This window comes from Globicephala melas, chromosome 3 (genome assembly GCF_963455315.2).
Source record: "Globicephala melas chromosome 3, mGloMel1.2, whole genome shotgun sequence".
In the NCBI taxonomy this organism is placed as follows: domain Eukaryota; kingdom Metazoa; phylum Chordata; class Mammalia; order Artiodactyla; family Delphinidae; genus Globicephala; species Globicephala melas.
The window spans coordinates 35,831,591-35,857,896 of NC_083316.1; the positions used below are offsets into that span (position 1 = coordinate 35,831,591).

The 26,306-nt window shown below is 38.2% G+C and overlaps 3 protein-coding genes across 6 annotated transcripts in view; 1 reads left to right on the top strand and 2 right to left on the bottom strand.

Annotated features, from left to right (window-relative positions):
- Positions 1 to 17,380, bottom strand: part of C3H5orf34 (chromosome 3 C5orf34 homolog) — a 31,127-nt gene extending 13,747 nt beyond the window's left edge. The window contains exons 1-6 of the mRNA XM_060295756.2: positions 17,042 to 17,380; positions 13,290 to 13,523; positions 13,047 to 13,136; positions 10,080 to 10,723; positions 7,894 to 7,992; positions 4,281 to 4,404 (exon numbers count right to left, since the gene is read on the bottom strand). Coding sequence (XP_060151739.2) covers positions 4,281 to 4,404; positions 7,894 to 7,992; positions 10,080 to 10,723; positions 13,047 to 13,136; positions 13,290 to 13,484 — 1,152 coding nt within the window. The 5' untranslated portion in view covers positions 13,485 to 13,523; positions 17,042 to 17,380. The remainder of the gene's footprint in view (positions 1 to 4,280; positions 4,405 to 7,893; positions 7,993 to 10,079; positions 10,724 to 13,046; positions 13,137 to 13,289; positions 13,524 to 17,041) is intronic.
- Positions 1 to 26,306, top strand: part of NNT (nicotinamide nucleotide transhydrogenase) — a 259,323-nt gene that overhangs the window by 72,204 nt on the left and 160,813 nt on the right. The gene's annotated exons all lie outside the window — the stretch shown is intronic.
- The window catches only part of PAIP1 (poly(A) binding protein interacting protein 1), a 29,789-nt gene continuing 25,512 nt past the window's right edge, over positions 22,030 to 26,306 (bottom strand). For all 4 annotated transcript variants that reach the window (XM_060295752.1, XM_030881988.3, XM_030881985.3 and 1 more), the window contains exons 10-11: positions 24,692 to 24,785; positions 22,030 to 23,231 (exon numbers count right to left, since the gene is read on the bottom strand). In XM_060295752.1, coding sequence (XP_060151735.1) covers positions 23,138 to 23,231; positions 24,692 to 24,785 — 188 coding nt within the window. In that variant the 3' untranslated portion in view covers positions 22,030 to 23,137. The remainder of the gene's footprint in view (positions 23,232 to 24,691; positions 24,786 to 26,306) is intronic.

Below are 26,306 nucleotides of genomic sequence, written 5' to 3' on the forward strand. Positions count from 1 at the left end.
AATGAAATTACCTTCCCTTCAAAATCTGCATTTTTTTCCCTCCCTCCTACTTCATATTTACCTCTGGTATGTCAATCATTACATGTTATTCCCTCTTCCTAGAACTCAGCTCCCTCCCTCCATCGCCTCCCTTTGTCTGACTAACTCCTACTTTTCCTTCAGCATCAGGGAAGCCATTAAGGAGGTCCCATACGCTAGGTGAAACCCCCTAGTTATGTCTACAAGCACAGAAAACCTCTATTCCTGCTTCTTGGTTTCCATTACAATTGCAATTTAATGTTTTATACTTAATGTTGGTCTTCTCTGCTAGAATGGAGCTTCGTGAAGGTAGGGGCTGAATCTGTTTTGCTGACCTCTGTATCCTCAGCATTTATTAGCACAGTGGGCTAAGTCACATGGTAGGCACTCAAAATATCACACCTTAATTATTTATGTCCTTCTCTATCGGATACTGAGTCCCTCGAAGGTTCTTGTCTTTTTCCACTGCCTAATTTCATCAATTCTAAAATGCTTATTTTTCACAATTTAACCTCTCTGAAATAAAGATGCATCTTACAATTAAGAGTTTCTTTCAATTACTATCAGGCAGATGGGACTGAACTATAATAGAATTTAAATCTTTTATGGAAATCTCTTGGTAAGTTCAAAAAATGCCATCATCAATACACTTTCGGTTTAAAAATTTTTTTGGTTTAATCCAGTGCCTGGTACCACCACTCATTGATTAATTCAATAACTTGGCATCATTTTCAACTCCTTCCCCATCCCCAATATCCCGTTCAGTCATTAGTTCTGTCTCCTTAATACTTCTTGGGTCCATTCTTATCTTTCCATTCTCATTACCACTGCCTGGCCCTAATACTTCCTTCTCTGCACTACTATACATGTCTTCTAGCTGGTTCTACAGCTTGAAGTGCCACTGCTTCCCCATCTCAGTTCATCTTCCTCTGAAAAGACCTAACAAAAACATGATGTCACTTCCCTACTTAAATCCTTCAGTGGCTCTCCAAAAGCAATAGGGTTTCTCATGCTCCATTAGTGAACTGGCTCAACTTGGTCTAATCTCTTCTGTGGACATTTCCCCCACCATTCTACCTCTGTTTTAGTCTACTACAGCCTACCACAGCATTTTCATTTCCTTCAACATTCCATACTGGCCCCAGACTCTTGCCTCCAGTTAGATGACATTTATCTACTGTTCTGTGCACTAGCAAAATAGTGTGTTGAACAAGACAAGGCTTACCTCTAGGTGGGTTAGTTAGTAAACAAACACTGATCAATATGAAAATGTCACAAAGTACTAAATGCCAAGAAGAAAAAAAGAGGAGGGTACCTTGATAGGGAGTGTCATAGGTAGCTTCTTTAAGCTGGATAGTCAGGAAAAGCTTCCTTGAGGAGGTGGCATTGAAATAGAAATTCTAATGACAAAAGGCCAGCCATGCAAAGAGTTGAGCAAGAACAGTGTTCCCTTAGCTATATGCTCCTCTAACATCCATCCCTCTTTTGTATAACTCCTCCTGCCATGTCTTCCTCCAGAAGGCTTTCCTGGAGCCTCCCAAACAGGGTCAGGTACCCTTCCTTATGTGGACCCAAAGCACCAAGCGTTTATCTCTATGGAAGCACTGTCAGTCCCTGTCAATCTTTCCTCTTTAAATTTTTAATTATACAAGCAATGATACATTACTACATTTTGGGGGGGGGGAAGAGTTCAAAAATATAAGATTTCAGCCCCTCCCGACTCTTCCTCCCTCACAAAATCCCAGATTCCTCCCCAAAAGTAACTACTTCAGTTTAGTTTTTATCTGCCCAGATCTTTCCCTGTGCATTTACACGTGTATTATATACAGTAATATAATTGGGTTTGGGGTTTGTTTTTTGTTCTTTACACAGAAGATATCATTGTACATCTTCTCATGCAACTTTTTTTTCACTCAACAGCATTTTGGAGATCTTTCAGTATCTGTCTTTCTATGCGTCTACATCTTCCTCATTCTTTTAAACTGCTTCCAACATTCCCATGACCTGATCACCACAGCTTATTTCACCATTTTCTACTGATGAACATTTAGATTACTTCCAGTTTTTCACTACTACAAACAAGACCACAGTCCACATCCTTGGCCATGCTTCTTTGTATATATGTGCTCATAGTTTTCTAGGATAGATACCTTAGAAGCAGAATTTCTAGCCAATTTTACTTGGTATTATCAAGTTGGCCTTCATGAAGGCTGAATCAATTTACACTCCAATCAACACTATGAAAGCACCCCTTTCCCCCATACCCTTGCTGGCAGTAGATATTATCAACCTTTTGACACTTTGATGAGTGAAAAATATTATATCATTGTTATTTTAATCTGCATTTCTTTGATGCAAGTAATAAAGTTGAACGTGTTTTCAAATACTATGGGTTACATGGCATAATCATTCTTATCCTTTGCTCATTTTTCTGTTAGGTTTTTTTCTGGTCTTTTTATTAATGATTTATAGTGTACAATATTTTCTTCCAGGTCTTTGTCTTTTTTACTTTATCTAATTTAACAGAAGTTAAATATTTAAAATTTAACATACATTTAAAAATTTCAAGCTGATCAAACTTTCCTTTATGCCTTCTGGTTTTGTGTATTGTACTTAAGAAGGCCTTCCCTATCACAATACTATAAACACTGTCCTTCTATTTTCTTTTAATAAATATGAAGTTTGGTTTCTTACATTTAGCCCTTTAATCCACCTGGAATTTATTTTGGAATATGGGCTAAAGTAAGGAGCAAACAATTGTACTCCCCAAAGAAAGCAAACTGTTTCTAAATCTTTTCACTCAAGTGGACAGAGGAGAATGAATGTGTTGCTCACTGGGGTCTGAGTGTGTGAGGCCCAAAGCAGCCCCACCACAAGGCACAACTAACTTGTCTGGAAGTTTTGTTTTATCTCCAAAGCACATGTGATACGTTTGCTTCAGTATAAAAATTATCACCCCCTCCCCACGACACCTTTGAGTAAAACTGAAGCTCCAGGAAGACGTTCTGTATTTGCCTTGTAGTTGTTTGAACTCTCCATACATAGCAGTCAGTAGTGTGGATGTATATGCATACCCATTCTATTTGCCTGTTTACTGAATCATCTCATGTACTACACACGTGCGTGCGCGCGCGCACACACACACACACACACACACACTACTGGTCATGCTTTCATCTCATTTGCCTGTTTGCCTGACTGACTGACTACTAGACTGTGAACTCTTGACTGCAAGAACGCTTCATCTTTACCCGGTGCTTAACAGAGTGCCTGCCTATGAATGTTCAATTAATATTTATTGAATAAATACTTTCCTACAAATAGACTTCAGCAGGGAATCTGCTCTAATATATGCTAAAATATTTATGAATAAAATGATACTTGGGATTTACTTAAAAATAAATAGGAAGTGGAGGGGGCAGTGGGAAGTATAGATGGAACAAGCTGGGAAATGGGTACATGAAGGTCTGTTACGCCAGTCTTTCTGCTTTTGCATATGTTTGAAATTTTCCCTAGTTAAAAAAAAATCTGCTCTAGTTTTAAGTCTTCTTCCTAGCAACCGTGATAATCTTATCACTCAAATACTCTGTAATAGAGAAAGAAAACGTATTATGTTCCATCCTGCGAAGTAAAGCTGTGTGATACTATAGTAATCCCTATAAAAGGGTGGATTTCAAATGTCAGACTGGGAACAAGCAAATTTAGACTATTAACAAAATTTCCACATGATTACATTTTGGTCTGATATATTAAATAGATCATGTTATGTTTCACTGTTTTCAACAACAGAACGATCCTGTTCAATGTTCTAATTGTATATGAAGATTTAGGAGTTAAGAGGTGTTTTATATATGCAAGCACTTGTATGTGGAGAGAAAAGAATGTGCTTTTTAATATGCAAATATTAATTCAAAGAAGTATACTGATTCCAAATAATATTGCTGGTTTTAGTGTTTCCTATTGATAAATTCTATGACAGAAGAAATTTAATTTCTGATTTAAAAACAAACTGCTTAGGCAAATGGATGAAAGAATACTGGATGAGAATACAGCAAAAATAAGGCAGTTAGTAATTACTGTGCCAATGCTGGCAGTAAGATTATATTAATTCTTTAGACTAAGAAGTAGTAGCAAGAAATTTTATAGAAGATCAAATTTCCCATATATATATATATATATATATATATATATATATTCAGAATTATTTATAAACAGCCATGTACCAAAAATCTTCTTGAGCTGAGACCTCATTGTCAACTTACCTCTTCTGATCCTTCTTGAATGGAATAATATATAAAATAGTTTCCCAAATAAGCTCCTTCTGATTTGAAAACAGATCCATCTCCAGGATAAACCTCTATTGAGTTCATATTTTTGTGGGTAAGTCTAAGGAAAAGAAATAATCATTAAAAAAATATTTTTCTCATTGAGATTAACATATAGATGATGGCAATCATATTAAAAAAAAAAGGTAGTATGAGGGTTTTTTTTGCCTATCTAAAAAAAACGGATAATTTCATACTCTGCACATCAACCAGCTAAATTAATTTTTTTGAAAAAAATAAACAGAACACCCAGAATTGGTTAATGTATCTATTTCAACTAAGCTCAACTTCTAGAAGTCAGGCATCTTGTCTTATCATCCTGGTATCCCACTGCCACTCACAGTGGCTGGTACATTATAGTCATCAAAGCAATGCCCACTGCATAGGAGTTAAATATGACAACTCCAGAGCCTAAAAATAATATTATTCTGTAAAAATGAAACTAGTAGAATCAATACCTGATGGATGAGGTTAGCCATGTGTAAAAGGAGCCACCCCTAAGAGAAGGTGACTGTACCTGGAACAGCCAGGTACAGTCAAGGTATTGGGTATATAATTTATAAAAACTTAAGCCAAGTCAATTTTATCGAAACATATATGAAGAACATATTGTCAGAAGGGGGTGGGTTTAGGTCTCATTTGTTTATTTTTGTTTTTATTTCCATTACTCTAGGAGACAGATCCAAAAAGATATCACTGCAACTTATCTTTTGAACACTCTTTGGAGTGTTCTGCCTATATTTTCCTCTAGGAGTTTTATGGTTTCCAGTCTTACATTTAAGTCTTTAATCCACTTTGAGTTTATTTTTGTATATAGTGTTAGAGAATGTTCTAATTTCATTCTTTTACATGTAGCTGTCCAGTTTTCCCAGCACCACTTATTGAAGAGACTGTCTTTTCTCCATTATATACTCTTGCCTCCTTTGTCATAGATTAATTGACCAGAGGTGCATGGATTTATTTCTGCGCTTTCTATCCTATTCCATTGATCTATATGTCTGTTTTTGTGCCAGTACCATACTACTTTGATTACTGTAGCTTTGTAGTATAGTCTGAAGTCAGGGAGCCTGATTATTCCAGCTCCATTTTTCTTTCTCAAGATTACTTTGGCTATTTGGGGTCTTTTGTGTCTCCATACAAATTTTAAGATTTTTTTGTTCAAGTTCTGTGAAAAATGCCATTGGTAATTTGATAGGGATTGCAATGAATCTGTAGATTGCCTTGGGTAGTATAGTCATTCTAACAATGTCGATGTTTCCAATCCAAGAACACGGTATATCTTTCCATCTGTTTGTGTCGTCTTCAATTTCTTTCATCAGTGTCTTACAGTTTTCGGAGTACAGGTCTTTTGTCTCCTTAGGTAGGTTTATTCCTAGGTATTTTATTCTTTTTGATGTGATGGTAAATGGAATTGTTTCTTTAATTTCTCTAAGTTTCTCTAAACCTAATTAAACTTAAAAGCTTTTGCACAGCAAAGGAAACATAAACAAAACGAAAAGTCAACCTATGGACTGGGAGAATATATCTGCAAATGATGCTACTGACCGGGGATTAATTTCCAAAATATATAAACAGCTCACACAGCTCAATATCAAAAAAACAAACAACCCAATTAAAAAATGGGCAGAAGATCTAAATAGACATTTCTCCAAAGAAGACATACAGATGGCCAACAGGCACATGAAAAACTGCTCAACATTGCTAATTATTAGAGAAATACAAATCAAAACTACAATGAGGGTGCTTCCCTGGTGGCGCAGTGGTTGAGAGTCCGCCTGCCGATGCAGGGGACACGGGTTTGTGCCCTGGTCCAGGAAGATCCCACATGCCGCAGAGCGGCTGGGCCCGTGAGCCATGGCCGCTGAGCCTGCGCGTCCGGAGCCTGTGCTCCGCAACGGGAGAGGCCACAACAGTGAGAGGCCCGCGTACCGCAAAACAAACAAACAAACAAAAACCCTACAATGCGGTATCGCCTCACACCAGTCAGAATGGCCATCATCAAAAAGATCACAAATAACAAATGTTGGTGAGGATGTGGAGAAAAGGGAACCCTCCTACACTGTTGGTGGGAATGTAAATTGGTGTAGCCACTATGGAGAATAGTATGGAGGTTCCTTAAAAAACTAAAAATAGAGTTACCATATGATCCAGCAGTCCCACTCCTGGGTACATATCCAGAAAAGACGAAATCTCTAATTCGAAAAGATACATGCACCCCAATGTTCACAGCAGCACTATTTACAATAGCCAAGACACAGTAGCAACCTAAATGTCCGTTGACAGATGAATGGATAAAGAAGATGTGGTATAATATACAATGGAATACCACTTGGCCTTAAAAAAGAATGAAATAATGCCATTTGCAGCAACATGGATGGACCCAGAGATTATCATACTAAGTGAAGTAAGCCAGACAGAGAAAGACAAGTATCATATGATATCACGTACATGTGGAATCTTAAAAAACAAAACAAAACAAATGAATTTATTTGTAAAACGGAAATAGACCCACAGACATAGAAAAGAAACTTGTGGTTACCAAAGGGGAAAGGGCAGGAGGGATAAACTGGGAGTTTGGGATTAACATATACAGACTACTATATAAAAAATAGATAACCAACAGGGACCTACTATATAGCACAGAGAATTATACTCAATATTTTGTAATAATCTCTAAGGGAAAAGAACCTGAAAAAGAATATATGTATATACATACACACACACATACATATATATATACACACACATACACATATATGTATAACTGAATCACTTTGCTGTACACCTGAAACTAACACAACATTGTAAATCAACTATACTTCAATAAAAAATTTTTTTAAATAAAAGTAACAAATAAAAACAAACAAAAAAAAAAGAGAAAGGGGTGGTTTTCATGCAGGAAAAGGAGACCCCAAAGAACAAAAATTTCACAGATCTCTTCTAGCATTATTTACAAAAGTGAAACTCTGAATCTAGCCAACACTAGTATTCCAGTCACTAGCGAGGTATACTTTGTGGTAGAATAGGGATAATTCAATAGAATAGTGCAGACACAGAGGAGACATTCAGTGAATATCTGTGGCATGAATGGTGGCTGAAATCTCTTCTAGGCTAGCTAACTTCTCCTCTAATTCCATGCTCAACAGGCATCCTTCTGACATGACTAATTCAGATGACTAGATCCCCTATTGCTTGGAAGGGGTATCCTAAATAACTGGCAAAATATTTCATTCACAAGCAAAACTAATTCCTCGTTGGCTTTGAAGTTGTCACAAAAATCTTGTGAATATGGTTAATGTGAATTAGTCACAAGACATCTATGTGGACTAATAAAATTATTAATTAAATTTTATTCAGTTTTAATTAAATTTAAATTTAATTTAATTTAAATTTTATTAGTACACATAGAGATCTGTAAAACTCAGGGCCAAACACAGGAGAATGGTGGCCCCAGGCAAAACTGTACTCACGGGGGAGTCTATCCACAAGGGTAGTCCTATACCCTCTGTGACATTGCTAAATAGCTCCAAATGCAACACAAGTGCCTTACCTATAGGTAATACCCTTGTACCAAACCACTTTCACTAGTTCAGGATAGGAATATTCTTCAACAAACTGTCTCTGTGAAAGTGAATCACAAAACTCCCACCTGTGAAGGACAAAATACAAGCTATTAATTCTGGTTGCCTAACATAATTACCTTTAGAAGTGAACAGAACAGTGCTACTGTAGTAAGATTTATTTCTTGCTTAAGTCATTAGATCAAAGAAAAGTAAAAATTAATATGAAAGTGCATTAATGAAATTTAAAACTACAGTTGACCCTTGAACAACATGGGGGTTGGGGGCACTAACCCCAGTGCAGTAGAAAACTGAGTACTGTTATCTCTGCCTCAAAAGCAAAGGAGTTTATAAATGACTCACCCAAGGGCAGGAAGCTGAAACAGTTTGGATAAAATCAGCACTCAAACCCTAGTTCTGTTGATTCCCCAAATTGTGATCTCTAATCGAACACCAACTTTCCCCCCATACTTAGTTCATTTAAAGATCTGAAAAATAAAAATACAGCACTGTATTTATTGAAAAAACCTGTGTATAAGTGGACCCACACAGTTCAAATCCATGTTGTCCAAGAGTCAATTGTAATCTTATTTTTCCATGTATTTTTCTTAGTATTTTTAATAATCTCATTATTGAATCTCAGCATAAATACATAAATTAAGTTTCACTAACCTTTAAAATTTAGGATTCAAACAATAAATATTTACTGAAATATCTATGGTGATCCAGGCACTGTGCAATACACACTATGGATATGACACCCAAGAAAGCAGACATGGTCCCTGCCCTCAATGGAGATTCTATCTAGCAGGGACATAAAGTAGTAGATACTGAACATAAAGAAAAGAGAATTACTGTATGCTATGGGATTGTATAGAGCCTAATCCAATCTAGGGACTTCAGAATAATGACCCTAAGGAAGAAAGGCTTATTTATGCTAAGACCTGAAAATGAGCATAAGTTAGCGAGCTGAGAGAGATAAAAGGAGTGTTCCTGGCATGGAAAGAGTAGGTGCCGTCGTAAAAGAAAGCTTGGGCAAGAATTCTATGGACCGCAAGAAGTCCAGTTTAGCAAGAGTAGAGAAAGCAAGGGCAAGAGTGGTGAGGATTACAGACCCACGAAAAGACCATATAACAGAAGGCCTGTTAAGCCATGCCTAAGGATAATGGATTTCAATCAAGGCCAGTGGCAAGTTATTGAAAAACTGTTAATTTAGAAGCATAAATCTCTTTTGATGTGTACTTATAATACTGGAATTCCCAATTCTAACTACATAATCATGACAAGGTTAAAAATCATTCCCATTTTTTGTTTCCAATAACAAATATGTACTCAGAAGACTACCTGGGATCATATCCCAATTCTACAAGCACTAGGTGTGAGACCGTGCTTGAGTTATTCAACATTTCTGTGTCTCAAGTTCCTCTACAAAATGGGGTTGATAATAGTACCTACCTCATAGGGTTACTATGAGGAAAAAATAGGTAAAGTATAACCATGCCTGGCACAAAGTAAGTGCTCTGTGTTAGCTATTATCATTATTACTACACTACTTATGCAGAGTTCATGTTACAAATCTATAACCATTAGGCTATTCATTTCTTAGTGAAGGTAAAAGGTCTGTACCTAGCCAGCCAGAAGCCTCTCCATGTTTATCCCTGTTGAAGATGGACACATTTACAGTCACTTAACCAAAGACAAGGGTGTCCTCTGAGGCTATGTATGAAAGAAAGAACCCATGATCACACACGTCAGGTCCATGCTCCAGCAACAGAACTAACAGGTTCCACTGAGCAGCAGCGGATGTTTCCCAGGGCTTGCTCCCACAGAGCTCTGTGCCGTCACTTACCACACTTTAATAATCTTTCCAGTGATAGTGACCCTTACTAGACTCTAAGCTCCTAGAAAGCAGGGACTCTTCATCTCTACAGTCTCCATGCTTAACAAAGTACCCAGTGTAGTCAGCCTTCCACCAACATCCAATGCATGGATGTGAAGTAAGAAATATAAGCAACACATTAGCCGGGGACATTATTTACTATCCGTTACAAGCAAAGTTTTAGATCAACTGAACTTTCCTTATGAATGGTATCAGATGATTCCGAAAGAAAAATGATCCTTAGGTAGGTCTGGTTCTGACAAAAGCATTAGGACAAATAAGTCATTCTTCCATTACCTGTGCAGGTGTGGGACAGGACAGCTTAGTAACAGGGCCCTGGGAAGAACAGAAACTTCTTTTCCTCTTTCCTCAGAAACGTCAGAAGTTAAAATTCTCTTCTGGGTGATATCTGCATCAGTTCCAGACATATTGCTGATTTTATTATGAAAACGAAGTGCTAAAGACAAAGGATATTCCCATTCCTCCGGACAGGAGGCCACTGACCAGCACTGCTTTACCCACGTGTATACACACGTGTCTTTTGTCCCAGGTGAAGACAGTGCCTCCCTCCCTTCAGTTCCATTTACACAACTCTTCTCTAAAGGTTCTTTGGATTTCGTGATCTGATAATAAAGTTCATTTTCTTTATTCTTCAGTCTCTGTCCTGAAAAACTTCCATATGTACAGATTTTGCCAGCTTTTTCAACTAGTTTGTCCTTTTTGGCTTTATTATTTTTTTCTGACAGTACTATAGATGAGTCTGGCTTCTGGCTTACTTTACACAAAAAATGTACTGTAAATTCATGCTGAGATTCGGGCAGGCAAAGGTATGCGTGACCGTCTAAAGATGATATCTTCACGGTGCCACTCTGCATACATATCATGCCACCATCAGTATCAAGATCGGGCCATCTTACTTCTGAGATGTCAGTGAAGATACGCTGAGTTGAGGGGAGAAAAAGGGATGGTATTTTCTGTTAACAGTCCAATTTTTCCATACATTTGATACTTACATATTACTTAAGAAAGCTCTTAAAGTTTTGTGTTCTACTACCTAGAAAGAATGAAAAATGTCAGCCTATATATGGTTTTCCAGAGAGCACTTGATATTGTTAAGATTATTTCTTAGAAAAGTAGACATAAAACACACACACACACACACTCTCTGACAAAAAGGACAGAAAAGAAGAAAAAGAAAAATCATCTTGGTTATATTTAATGTTAAACGTATTTTGATTTAAAGTGTACACTGCATCAGAGATAAATAGACTTGCAGCCTCTCTCCAAAAGTCTACTCTGAAAAAGAATATAAATGAGGGAAGACCAGCACTACTGTATGAAAAGCAATCATAACCTAAATGGTATGGAACCAGCATAACAATCACTGACAGAACAATTTAGAGAACACAGAAACAGACTCAACTGTATCTCAAAATGTTACATACGATAACATAAGTTTTTCAAAACAAGGGGGGAAAGGGAGAATTACATATTTAATAAATGGTACTGAAATGATTGAACAGCATTTGGGAAATGCTACCTCAAAGGATTATCACATGGACTAAACAGGATAACATGTATAAGGTACTCGTCCTACATAGCACCAGGTACAGCACACACTAAATTCCGGGTGCCTTAAAGGGTAACATTTAAAAAAATCGAATTACTCAAAGGTAAACTGATCTGGACCAACAGCAAACAGATTCATAACAGGTAACAGTGCCTGTTGCATCTTTTCATATAAGATAAAAATGGCAAGTGTCACATAACAGTCTTTTAATCAGTTAAGCTTTTGCCAATTTACACATTTCACCTTCCATTTATATAAAACCTTAGATTTACGAAAACTACTGTCAAGAAAGCCTGGTAAATTTACAGTGCTATCTATGTGTACAGATGTTAGTGTGCTAAAATTAAGGGAAGTATTCATACCATTTGCAGCAACATGGATACAACTAGAGATTACTGTACTAAGTGAAGTAAGTCAGAAAGGGAAAGACAAATACCATATGATATCACATATATGTGGAATCTAAAGTGTGGCACAGGGCTTCCCAGGTGGCGCAGTGGTTAAGAATCCACCTGCCAACGCAGGGAACACGGGTTCGAGCCCTGGTCTGGAAAGATCCCACATGCCGCGGAGCAACTAAGCCCATGGGCCACAACTACTGAGCTTGTGCTCTAGAGCCCGTAAACCACAACTACTGAGCCCACGTGCCACAACTACTGAAGCCCATGCGCCTAGAGCCCGTGCTCTGCAACAAGAGAAGCCACTGCAATGAGAAGCCTGCGCACCGCAACAAAGAATAGCCCCCACTCGCCACAACTAGAGAATGTCCGCGCTCAGCAACAAAGACCCAATGCAGCCAAAAATAAAATAAATTAAAAAAAAAAAAAGAAAAAAAGAGTCATGTACCCCAAGGTTCATGGCAGCACTATTTACAATAGCCAGGACATGGAAGCAACCTAAGTGTCCATCAACAGATGAATGGATAAAGAAGATGTGGTACATATATACAATGGAATATTACTCAGCCATAAAAAGAAACGAAATTGAGTTATTTGTAGTGGGGTGGATGGACCTAGAGTCGGTCATACAGAGTGAAGTCAGAAAGAGAAAAACAAATACCGTATGCTAACACATATATATGGAATATATATGGAATCTAACACATATATATGCTAACACATATAAATGGTTCTGAAGAACCTAGGGCAGGACAGGAATAAAGATGCAGACATAGAGAATGGACTTGAGGACGCAGGGAGGGGGAAGGGTAAGCTGGGACTAAGTGAAAGAGTGGCATGGACATATATACACTACCAAATGTAAAACAGATAGCTAGTGGGGAGCAGCTGCCTAGCACAGGGAGATCAGCTCAGTGCTTTGTGACCACCTAGAGGGGTAGGATAGGGAGGGTGGTAGGGAGACGCAAGAGGGAGGGGATATGGGGATATATGTATATGTATAGCTGATTCACTTTGTTATACAGCAGAAACTAACACAACATTGTAAAGCAATTATACTCTAATAAAGATGTTAAAGGAAAAAAAAAGGCAGAGAGAGAAACTATATAACTTCTGTGTCTCAATGTACAAAATATCAAAACACCCTAGTCTGTGGAATTATATAGGCCTATGTGTTCTATAGCAACATGTCTATGCTCAAAGTGTCATGAAGAAAAAGACTAAATATTAAACTACCTGTTTGTAATTACTTGTCCTCAAATATTTGTTTTAAAAATGAAGTTTAAAAAATATTACCATTTTCCTTTCAGAAGGTATGATGCTTTCAGATAAAAAAGGGCAAGTAGCAAAGGAGTTACGGAAATCTAGGGCTCGCTGTAGCTGCTCCTACAAAAAGAAATACAAAGTAATTTAAAAAAAATGATTTGAAAATCAATTTAGAATGACAGTAATCCGGAATACTAACTACTTTCCATATTCTGGCCACCTCAACAATATTTTAGTATTAAAAAGAGTAGTTTTTGTGTCATCTTTACTTACTCGGTACGTGCTAATAACAAAGTGTGTCCTTTGGCGAATTCTTTCTGGTTGTTGTAAAGGATGTGCTGAAATAGGAGGTGCTTTTTCAAATAAAAATTCAGAGCCACAGGGAGAAAGCTGCAATCTGGAACCATCAACATATTGTACCTCCACTGAGTCATCTTCATAAAGTACTATTTGCACTTCAGCCGCCATTATTGTGACTATGGCTAAAATGTCCTTCCAAGGCAAAGGCTGAGGAAATAAGAAATACAGTAGCACCAAATAGTTCTCGTCATGTACAAAAGTTCTATCAAAATAAGTGAACATAAGCAAAACACAAAATTGCCATTGCATTTACTTTTGTTGAATGAAAAGTGATTATCTTACTATACACGCTTATGTGATCTGAATGCCTTCATTAACCCCAAGGGCTCTACTTCAATGTGGAAGATAACTGAGAGGGAGATGGCCCACCAAGTTATAAATGCCCTTATCATTTTAGTAGCTTTAGTAGCATCTGAAGTTTAACTTCTGAAAATTGTATGCTCAGTATCTCATTTCAAATAACAAGCAAATTCCATCTTCGCAAAAAGAATACATCAAATCATTTGTAGGACATGTAAAAGGCAAGCCAAAAGTAACTATTAGGCCTAAGGGAAAAGAACACCTGGATTCTTGCCCCTAGCCTGGCATTAAGGAAGTAGATCCATGTCACGACTCAGAAAGCTAATTAACCAGCTAGTGTCTTAGATTCATCCTTATTTCATTGAATTCAATTTCCTCTTCTTTACCTCTGAAATGTCTCTGTATTTTCACTTACGCTTTCCATATAGGTGTGACAGAAGGGGAATGGAGGGCTGGGTTCCAACTCCACTAGCTCATAGCTATAAACCACAGGTTGGCTGGGTTGGTTGTTTCCTTATTTGTAAAACGGGGGTAACCGGATCGTTGTGAGGATTAAATGAGACAACATGTATGACAGTGGCAGTAGTGTGAATGTTGCCTTGTAGGAGCTCAGTAAATTTTATGATTCTTTCTAAAACTAACTCCATCCCCTTCTAGGACATCATCTCCTTCTGTTACTCAGGTGATAAAGTTTCACCTGTCAGAAAAAAACAACTTTCCATGGATACCACTTTCCCCAGTTTACCTCTATTTCTTACCAATAAACTTCTCAGGTATAGTATCCACTCAGTGTCAGCTTTCTCTCCCAACAATCTTCGATGAATTGCAATCCAGCTTTCTCCTCCACCTCTCTACTGAAATTGTTTCACAACGGTTACCAGTACCTTCCTATACCCAATGACTTCAGTCTTCACCCTACTAAACTGGTCAACGTGTGACAATGTTGTCTATCTTCCCTTGCGCCAAACTTCCTCTTCCTCTGCCTCTTATTTTTTTAAAAAAAGGGTGGGGGTGCGCCATGGTCCCTCCTCCACCACCCCCTCTATATCTATTGCTCTTTTTAGTTTAATCATTCCTTTTCTTCACCATTCTCTCAAATCAAGGATTCATCAGCACCTGACCTTAGTTAGTCCCCATTTCATCTCTTCTTACTAGATACACTCATGTTGCTTTTATGCCCACCCTTGCTTTTTAAAAAAAATCTTACCCCTTTTCAATGTATATAATTAGCTACATATGATATAGCCTATAATCTTTTGCAGAATATGTCAGCATATAACTAAATATTAAACCAATATTAAATGATCTCTCCTGAGGAAATTCACACAACTTTAATCATTTTCTTTCTCTAGAGAACTTCCAAATCTACCTGACCTCTCTCCAGAGCTTCCAGTTGCCTGCAGGACCTCTCTTCATGTCCCTGTTCCACAGATACATCAAACTCCACATGACTAAAACGGAACTTAATCACTCCCACCAAAAGCAGACTTCAGTAATACCCCCTAATTCACTTTCACTCAACTCCCTGGAGGCCAGTCTACAAACGGTAGCTAGAAGGACCTTTTAAAATAAAAATGAGATCTAACCCTTCTTGACTTACAACCCAATATTTGCACTTAGGTAAAACCTGAATAATTTTTTTAAATTAATTTATTTTATTTATTTATTTTTGGCTGCATTGGGTCTTCTTTGCTGTGCACGGGCTCTCTCTAGTTGCAGCGAGCAGGGGTTACCCTTCGTTGTGGTGCGTAGGCTTCTCATTGCGGTGGCTTCTCTTGTTGCGGAGCACAGGCTCTAGGCACGCGGGCTTCAGCTGTGGCACACCGGCTCAGTAATTGCGGCTCACGGGCTCTAGAGCACAGGCTCAGTAGTTGCGGTGCATGGGCTTAGTTGCTCCTTGGCATGTGGGATCTTCCCGAACCAGTGCTCAAACCCGTGTCCCCTGCATTGGCAGGTGGATTCTTAACCACTGCACCACCAGGGAAGCCCCAAACTCAAATTCTTAACCACAGCCTATAAAAGCCATACAACCTGCCCCCATCTACCTCTCCAGTGTCATCTTCTACCTCTCCAATGTCATCTCCTAACCCTCTCCTCCTTGTTCAGGACAACTTAGCTACGTTGGCCTTTTTAATGTTTTTTTAAGAAAGCTGTATCACATGTCAGAACCTTTGCACTGTTCCTTCCGCCTAGCATGTCCTTTCCCTGGCTCATCACATGGCTGGTCCTTTGGCACCATTAATATCTCAGCACAAATATCTAACTTCCTCAAAGGCCTAACTTGACCAGTTAAAGTTGTTCCCAACCATCTCCCAATCACTTTTTAACCATTTCATCGTTTTTCTTCATAATATCTATTACTATCAAAACTGTTCTATTTATTTATTGCTTTTAGTCTTTTCCCACTAGGACATAAACTCAATCAGAGCAGGGCCCTCATCTGTCTTATTCACAGTTCTATCCCTGGCACCTAAAACAATACTTGGCCAATAATAACGGTGCAATAAATTTTTTTTAATGATAAATATGTAAGTAATATATAAGAATATATAAGTGAATTTTAAAATTCTTGCTCCTCCTGAATTTGCAATTTGAGTTAATGGCATCTCAATGTTAGCAATATTTGATTTCTCACCGTTTCCCTTTACATCCAAGTAACAAGTCCTGTTGATTTTGTCAGTCTCCCCCATAAATCTGGCTCCTCCTTTTCCTAGTTCAGGCCTCAACTTTCCCCTCCATTCCTGTAGACTGTCTGGGACCTTTTTCCAATTTTTCCCCTCTCCAATCCATTTCCAGTACTGCCCTCACAAGTAACTTTCCACAACCCGACCATACCAACCGCTTTACATCACTTGTCTACATACTTGTTAAACGGCAATAAATATTCATAGCAATAAATATATTTATATTGCAGCTATACGTATCATATATATGCATGATATCAACTTGCTATTTCTGAAAAAAACAAGTGCAGATACACAGTTGGAAAACATATTTTCTGATAACAGCTGGAAAAAGGTCTTTATCTTTAGCCAAGTTTTCTTTTTTTTTTTAACAGCTCATTGGGGTATAATTGTTGTTTAGATTATTTAAATAATCAAGCATACACAAGAAACAGTAGAAATGTCTAAAGTTCCTGGCATCATAAAAAAAATAATCCAGCTCCAACCTAAATTTCCAGCGTCATCTCTACTGTCTTATTCCTGTTTGTGTTTTCACTACCCAGCACATTACGTCCGAGTACATTTAACGATCAAAAAGCCACAAGTTTGTTCTTGACATAAACGGGAACCTCATTTTTCAAAATGCGCTATCTAGTTACAGAAAAAGCCTCATCAAAACAACAACCAACATCTTAAACTCACACAGCAAGCAGTTCTGAGCTGAAAAGTCGTGGAAATGAGGACAATCAACGGCCCTTGTGCTTTTAATTTGCCAAAATGGTCGGAGTAGAAACGTCTGCGCCCGCCCACGACTGCTTCTCGAGGAATTTGTTTTGAGTTTAACAAATTACCAGCAAGTTATGTTTCTCGATGAAAGAAAACAATCATAACCGAGAGGAATAAGGCCACAGGGAGAGTATTTGGCGCTCTTTCGTCGAGTCAGAGGAGCGGAGGAGCAGCAGCAGCAGCATCGACAGCTCTGACCCCGGAGAGGAAGCGAAGGCAAACAGCTGCGATTCAAACCTTCCCGCATCCTAGAAAAGCCGCCCCACTTTACAAATGAAGACCGGAAGTCCCGACCTGACCCCGCCCTCCGCTCGCATCGGGGGACGGGACCGGAAGTAGGGGAGGCGGGGGCTCCCAGTCCGGAAGCTGGTCCGCTCCTCTCCGGTTTTTACTTCCGGTACCCCACAAGGAGCTGGTCTGACCTGGTCGTTTCAAACCTGGTTGGGACTTGCATTCTGATGGTCTATCCGAGATAGCTACAGAGGTATAATTTAGTGGAGTAATGGTTATTTAAATAATCTAAGCAATTATACGTCAATAAAGCTGTTAAAAAAATTGGGCAAAGATAGAGACCTTCTTTTCCTAGTTTGCTATCAGAAAATGACTTTAAACAGTTTCTCTTTACCTTTTAAATCTTTTTCTACAATGGCGAGTGGACGCGTCTGCTATATTTATTTATTTCCATTAAAACAAGTATTTATGGAGAGCCTTTTACGTGCTGGGCGTGCTGGGGATAAAGCAGCGAATGAGACCCAGGGTTGAGGATGGGGGCTAGAGATTAACTGGAAAGAAACGACTGGACAGTAATTTGATCACAGCTGTGATAAGTGTTCCTAAGATAAAATACAGAGGTCTGTGGGAGTATATAGTGGGCAGACCTAACCTAGACTGAAGAAATATTTTCACTGAAATCCAAAGGCTAAGTAGGTGTTAGCCAAGTAGAGGGGGAAAGTGTTTCAAGCAGAAGTAACAGCCTTGTGTTAAGGCTCTGAGGCCCAAAGGAAAGATCTGGCCCCTTAAAAGGGCTGAAAAAAAACCCCAGTTTGGTTTAAGAATGATTAAAGAGAAGAGAGAGGCTCTTCCTAGGGGAGAGAAGCCTGAAATTGGGCTATAGAGGTAGGTAGTACAGATTTATGAATTATGGACTTTATCTTAATAGCAGTGGTAAACTATTACAAGGGCTTTAAGCAAAAGGTGGCAGCACTAAGGGACTGAAGTATAGCTCCTTAAATTCATCTCCATTTTTAAAAGTCTGATATGCAAATTGACCTCAATCTTATGTAAAGTGTAATAAGGGCATCCTCAGACAGCCATGTTTTCATTGATCTGTAACATCAGTTTTATTACACAGTGCTAACTTAGGCCCTATCCAGCTCCCACCTTTTCCCCCTCCAGTGTATAAGAACCTCCTATATATAAATTCTGTCTACCACAGAGGGGTTTTGTGGTGCTTTTTGTACTTTAGAAAAATTCCTGGAACTACTGAATAGAGAGTGGATTGTAGGATATGAGAACAGACGTGTGGAGCCCAGTAAAAGGCTTTTGAAAGAGCAACAGGAGAGATGACGGCAGTTCAGACTCAAGACTGGACAGTGAGAATGGAGAGCATAGCTCCAAGAAATATTTAAGAGATCAACTCTTTGGTCTTGGGGATGATTTAAGAGTAGGAGTTAAAAACAATTCCAGGGGTTTCTGATTGGGGAAAGTGAGTAGGTGTCAGTGCGATCAACGAGGGGGGAATGTAAGAAGAGTAAATTTAGGGAATAGCATGACAAATTTTGTGAGACCTCCCAGTGGAAACAAGTTAGTAAAGGTCTAGAATCAGGAGATTAGAAATAAATATGGAGGTCAATGGTGATAGATGCTAACTGAAGCTTCAGAGGATGAAATAGTCCAAGGATATTGTGACATGAGAAAAGAATGCTTTGGACTGAGCTTTGAGGAACACCAGTTCTTACAGATTAGGTAAGGGAAAAGAATCCCCCCCAAACACTAAGAAACAGCACAAAAGCTAGAAAGCAAGCTGTTGTATTCTAGATGCCTGGGTGTATTCAATTTTGGTGTCTTGCCTAGAGAACAAGCTAAAGAATGAAGTCTTTATTCAACTTAATGACATGGACGTCATTATTGACGAATGAGGTCTGTTGTATATAGTGGTGGCAGAAGCTACAGTGGGTTTGAAGAGCAAATGGGTAAGGAAATGGAAAAAAAAATGGGAAAACACTTGAGAAGTCTGACTAGGAACCAAAGATAGGACTGTAATTGGAGAGAAATGTAAGGGCCAGATTTCTTTTGATGAGAGGAATGGCATGGTCAACAGCTCATGCAAAGGGCCGATGCAGAAAGATTTTTTAAAAAATTACAGACCAAGTAACAATAGAGTTCATGAGAGTGAGAGGGCATGGGATTCAAGCACATGTTGAATAACTGGTTTTTAATAGGTGGAGGGATACTTCTTATACAGGAAGAGGAGGAATGAAGTACATGCAGATGCATTTGTATACATTTGTCTGGTGGCTTTTTTTTTTTTTCCGGTGAAGCAAGTCTTTAGGGAATAAAGGGGCAAGCAGAGTAGAGAGGGTTTGAATTAAACAAGAGAATGAAGAAATGTAAGATTACAGGCAGCACTGACAGCCTAAATGAAGGTGGTGACTATGAATTTATAGCAGTACAAACCTACCAGAAACATGACCTCCAGATGCTTGGATGCAGCAGCAGTGTCCAGTTCGTCCAGGGCTGGCATTTTGCTAGGCTTACATAATACAGCAGTAGCATACATGACCTTAAATTATTTACATCTGCTAAAGTCTAGTCAGCCAAAGACCACCAGGCTCAAGCCTGTAGTCTGACAAAATATTTGACATGTAAGGAAGAAAGCACACTTCAGAGGAAACACAAATGGTGCTCTCCACAGGGGGAGGAGGGCGTCATCGTTGTAAGGTTTGGGTTCCTGCTGAAGAATTCTGAGGAAGCTCTAAGGGAAGAGACCACTTCCTGGTTGGATGCTGTTTCTGCACAGGATTAGAAGCAGGGTTTAACTGCTGTTATCATGAGGTGAGTGCAGTTTAGCAATTGGGTATCCCCAGTAAAAGATGGGTGAGGATAGCAAAGCAGGTCTGGAGACATCATTATTAACAGAGCAGCGGTCACACAAAGAGGTGGTCATGGCCTTGGGGAAAAATGTTTCCTGTTAAATTTGCAGCTGGCTTTACCTGTGTCTGTCCTCCCAGACTGATTAATAGGCAGGGCTACTTCCTTCTTTTTCAGTACGAGCTAATTTTCAGTCCTTCAGTCCTGGACAGGTTTTTACTCTTTTACACCAAGCATCCTCTCTCGATAAATGTGACGATTTTTTTATTAAACAAATTACAACTTAATCCATACTCTACTGTCCTCCCTACAGGTAAGATTGAATGAAATACCTAATCATAGAATTGCCCCTGCTTTCTGACAGCATCTAAGCTAGTGTACCTCCGGTTTCTTAGGCCCTCTCCCAAATTATCCAACCAAAGCCCAAATCCTATAAGTTCTTTTGAACACCCTCTTACTGACATACCCCACAGTTCCGCATGGTGTAAATTCTGCCTCACGACAACAAGTACTAAACCCAGCACATTCAGGTACAGGTATGGTCCTGATAGTCTTTGGCTGAAGAGCACTGACAATACAGAGGATCTGAGTTGATGACACAACTGCCAGGTTCAGACTAATATTTGCACTTTGTTACCAGACACAAGACTAACATTCACTGGCACCTTTGTGTCCTTGCTCATTAAAGATCTGTACTAATAGTCCCTGTTACAAAAGACTTACTGATCCATATTTCTGTTGAAGATACGGCAATCCTAAAGGCCAACTATCGTGGGACACGGCCAACTCTTCCTTTCATTATGTACTGTTGCAGCTTTAAAGCATGTCCACACATTCTTTGAAGGCCTTCTATCTGATACAGCTTTATAGCAAGCGTCTCACTTAGAACCAAGACACTGTAGCAGAAGTAATGCTGCACGCAGCTTCCAAGGCAGCTTCTTCCAGGTCTTTTGCAATGGCCCCTCAACACCCAGCTGCCATGTTGCAAGAAGCCCAAGCCATGTGGACAGGCCTTGTGTAGGTGGGTCTGGTCGAGTGATGGCTTCAAGTCATCTCAGCCGGGTCATCAGCCATGTGAGTCAAGACGACTCCAGATGATTAGAGCCACCAGCTGTTGGAGCCACCCCTCGTCCTTAGTTTTCCCAGCCGAGGCCTCAAAACACTGCAGGATAGAGAAAAGCCACCCCTATTGTACCCTGTCCAAATTCCTGAGCCACAGAAGCATGAGCATAATAAAACGCTTATTGTTTGAAGACACTAAGTTTGGGTGGTTACTTAAGTAGCACTAGTAATTGGAACACACTGATCCTGTTGGTAGCTGTTTTGAGTACAGCAGTAGTTGGTGACAATGAGCTAGCAGATAAACTGGGTGGTTATGCACAGAGCGACTGGGCAAAGTTTAAAGTATATTCAGTTAGCATATTCTTGGCCCCAGTCTAATGTCGGGCCCCTTCCCTACACCCCCTTCCCCCTATCCCTCAGACTTACAGTGAGCACAATCTTTAGAGAACTGCAGATTAAAGTACTAGCCACCATGTTAGGAGCCATTTTGAAAAAAAGAATTCTGACTATTACAATTTCCAAAAGCCCCAATTACATATATATTTCTCTTTTATAATAAGGACACTAAAGAATTTTAATGTTTTATAATTGCTGGTTTTTTTCTGAGTAGATGTATATGTTATTGAAACTCTTGTTCAAAGAATATCTTCTATCCTAGTATAGTTTCTCTGATTTCAAATCTGAACTTTATGATGTCATGTAAAAAAGTTCAACAGAAACTCTTTAAAATACCAGGATACCACTCCAAAAACTTAGAGGAAACAAAACTATTTAAATTTTATTTTTAAAGTCTAATTTTAATCCAGACCAAATAAACAAGCAGAAAAGTGAGAAAGCTGATTGTATAGGCAGACACAGATGTACCAAATGTAAAACAGTGGGTTATTAACAGAACTATTTACATGCATATTTACAAGCCATCCTTTTGTACATTAAGTTTTACTTTTAGTTAGTTGGAAAAAGATTTTTGACATTGGTAAAAATATTAATTAGGTAGGGCTGAGGTGGTACCACATTATAGTAATAAAAGTATTAGAAAAGTGATTCTCAAGGTATAGCAATTATAAAGCAGATGAAAACTTGAGTGACAAAGATCTAGTAAAATTCTCTAGTAAAAAAGTCAATGCAACTCATGCTATAAAACAAAAATGAGAAAGTCATATAAATAAAGCAGAATAATGTTCCAGGCTTTAGGGTAGTGAGGTTAGGTGAAAAAAACCAATTCTAGAATTGCAGTAAATCCTCAGTGAAGAATCTTGGTTGTTTAGTTGGGAGTTCTTAGTCTTTTTTTTTTAAGCCATTTTAAAAGCCCTTGGTCTCAAATAGCATCTGGATATGTGAATCAGTTGTTAATGATATATTCTAAGACTTCAGTGCTAAAGATATTCATGATTCTGATTCATATTTGAAACTCAATTCATTGAGACACTAAATGTAAAACTAAGTGAAAGCTATAATACTCATATCTAAAAAAGGATGCTACATTTTGCAGTAATATGTATTTCCAGGCTAAGAATTTTTCCCTCAAGGAAAGTAGAATTTAAAGGATAAGCTTCTAACCAGCTAGCAAAATTTACTTTCGACATTTTTCATTTTTTTCAAAATCGATTTTATTGCAGCCAAAACAGTGGAATTAACTGTACATAATAAACTATTTTATATATATACACATTTTAAGTTATAGGGAATAAAGTTTATTTTGGCAGAGAGTGTTAAACAAAATTAAAGTTGCATACATTAGTAACATAACTCAACATCCTTAATTTGGTATAAGTGTGACACATTTTCTTGCTTTCCTGTGTTCTGCTAAATCACCATAACCTAAACTGCTTTATAAAATTGATATGCTGAAATTTAATTTTACTGTTTTCGCTTACGCTCTGATTCCAAACAAAACTTTTCATAAGCTTCTTCTATCTCTGGGTCCATCTCATCATCAATATCATCCAAGTATCTGTGAAAGAAGCATATATGACAAGTTTAATGTTTTTTAATTCAGAAAATGTCTAAGATACTACGCCATGAAAGTAAATATGTGTCTCCTCACCCCCCCCATGACCCTTTCTACCAACATGTGACAAAACTATCTTGCCAATCCTACCAATTGCTGATGGGTCTTTCTCCTTCTTCCTCTCCCATTTCTAGTACAAGGCCATATGTTGAAATGCCACAAGTTCATTAGGGCAAAGAGAATATAATGCTTACCAAACAAAACTTTAGAGGATAACCTGAAATTCAATGCCAAGGGCAACTTTAATTTCCAGTAGTATACTCTCGGCAGGGCTGAACCTTCCTAATTGTGCTTGGAAGCACATCCCTGTATTTTTTTCTATTAAACTAGTACATAAAAGTATGTTAACATTAGAAAATCTTACACTGACTTATAATTAAAATGTTACTACTTAGAGACAGAATAAAGGTGGTTCATTTTTTTTTTAAAACCTACAACACATGAGATGGGATAAGAAAAACTGAAGCCACAGACTTAATTTATTTCCACCCTCCACTTATGAAGAGGAGAATCCAAGTAGCATGTCCAAATTCACATGAATTGTTAACAGAACTGGAACTAAACCTCGTAAGTTCTTGGTCCTTCCATATACAAAATGCAGTACGGTCTAACGATAAATGAGTAATACAGTAAAAGTTTATTTTATTACAAAGAATGGCAGATGAAGATTGAGAGATGAGAACAGGACTATAATTTATATATGTCTATCAGTCCAAACATTTTTATATAATTATCTATGTTTTAATTTTAATCGTTTAACAGCTAAGCTTTGAGCCTTTTACTATGTGCCAGGGGGCTGTCTCAGTATTTATGTATCTCATTTAGTTCTCAAAAAAACTCAAGGAGGGGTCTACTATTCCTATTTAATAGATGGAGAAACAGGCACAGAACTTACCTAAGATCTTACAGCATTAGTTACTTATTTAAAGTCTTAGGTATAATAATAGTATTTATTTTATAAAAACTAATTGTTTGAATATGCTACATTAATAGTTTTTCCACCTTAACTATATTTAATTTTCAGAACCATAGTGTTTTCTCTAATATGATTTTCTGAAAATTTTTGGTAAATAACTACTACATATATACCACTATAACACCATTAAATCAAAATGCACATTCTTTCATCATCTTTTCTAGTCTAAACTCCATCTACAAACTGTGGCCACAGAAATTTCACAAAGAAAGCGGCTAAAGATGAGAATTCCCTGGCAGTCCAGTGGTTAGGACTCCACACTTCCACTGCAGGGGGGCCGGGTTCAAGCCCTGGTTGGGGAACTAAGATCATGCTGGCAAGCCACGCGGCATGGCCAAACAAAGCAAAACAACCCCCCCACCAATAAAAAAAACCCAAGAAACAACCCAAAAAACCCCAAAAAAGAAAGCAGCTAAACAGAACTTACGGATCACCAGCCCCTGATAAATCTGTTCCATTTTCTTCATAATCTGGAAAAAAGTCTTCTCTTTCAAGTAACTCTTGATATTTCTCTTGGTAATCTACAAAAAATAAAAAATTTTAATGCTGAAAAATATTCATATGAAATGGCCAGTTATCCCTAAAAATGTTTTTAATATTATGGCTTTTCATTTAAGCAGATACATTTAAATAACAGCAAGGTTCCAACTACATATTTAAGAATATCTTTTATAAAACTTATATTCTAATTGGCTTGCTTTATCTCTCCCCGCCCCCAAAATACGCTCATAAATTATACAGTTGGCCCTTTAGGGTCACTGACCCTCCACACAATCGAAAATCCACATATAACTTAGCCCGCCCTCCTTACACACGTTTCCTTTGTATTCGCGATTCAACCAACCCTGTGTAAGTACTGTAGCACATATTTAGAGAAAAAATCCACATATAAACAGACCTGTGCAGTTCAAACCTGTGTTGTTCAGGGGTCAAATGTATATTTAATATTCCTCTAAATATAAGATGGAAATCAAAGCCACTATGAACATAACAGAGTACATTTCACACCCAGTGTGCATGCTGTTTACATTCTCTGCTGCTTCTTTCCATCAGACAAGATATTGTCCTAACTTGTTGGGGAAGAACATGTTTCTTCCATACTACTGTTTTTCCTTCCACAAGGAGGGATTTCAATCAAACCTCCTAGTTTCTGGCTCCCCCATTACTCCTTCCCAAGGAGCTAAAGTGAGCTACCTGGCTGGCAGGTAAGAGCCATCATTGCTTGAAGTTTCTCAATCAGAGGAGGCTAACCTAGCAAATGTTCTGAGCATAGGAGATTTTCTTTTCTTCCCTCTCCTTAGAGACAGCTGGAACGTAGATACCTGATAAATGTTTCAGCTATACTAACTTTCCCTTGGTTGGGCTCTTCTAAGGCAATAACAGGTGATATTATAGCTCTCCATCTGCCAACTGTCTTAAGCAGAGTTACCGAGTATCTTTTAAGATTAGCATGTGTGTATGAAGTCCTTACCTCTGAATAATAAAATGGGTCAGTGTATATTAAAACTAGTTATCTTACAATTAGTTTCTTATGAACAACAGCTACCTCAAATTTTGAGAGGATGATGTAATTACATTTAACTCGATAGAGACCATGTTTTTCCAAGACTGTCAGTCTCTATAAAACTCTAATTCTAGCTTAAAGGGTTAGTGATATTTTGATACCCAATCTTGGCAATTTGGAGACAATTTTAACTATAAAACCTTCCTGCAACAAATACTTAAGGCAACAGATAAAACATTCTTTTAAATGTACGAATGAGTTCACACACACACACACACACACACACACACACACACAATCAAGTCACCAGATGACAGAAACGAGAAGGGAACTGAAAGCCATACATAACTACTGCAGCTGGGAGGCTGATAGACCAGGTGGTATTATGAACAAAGGGTTTCGATTTTAAAACCCACAGAAGGTCAGAAAGCAAGGCCTTGAGTCCATGTGAAACAGAGAGATGGAATTCATGCCCCAAGTCCATCCCACCAACACAAAGGCTGAACATTCAAAGAACTGGTATTGCAAACAAAAGGTG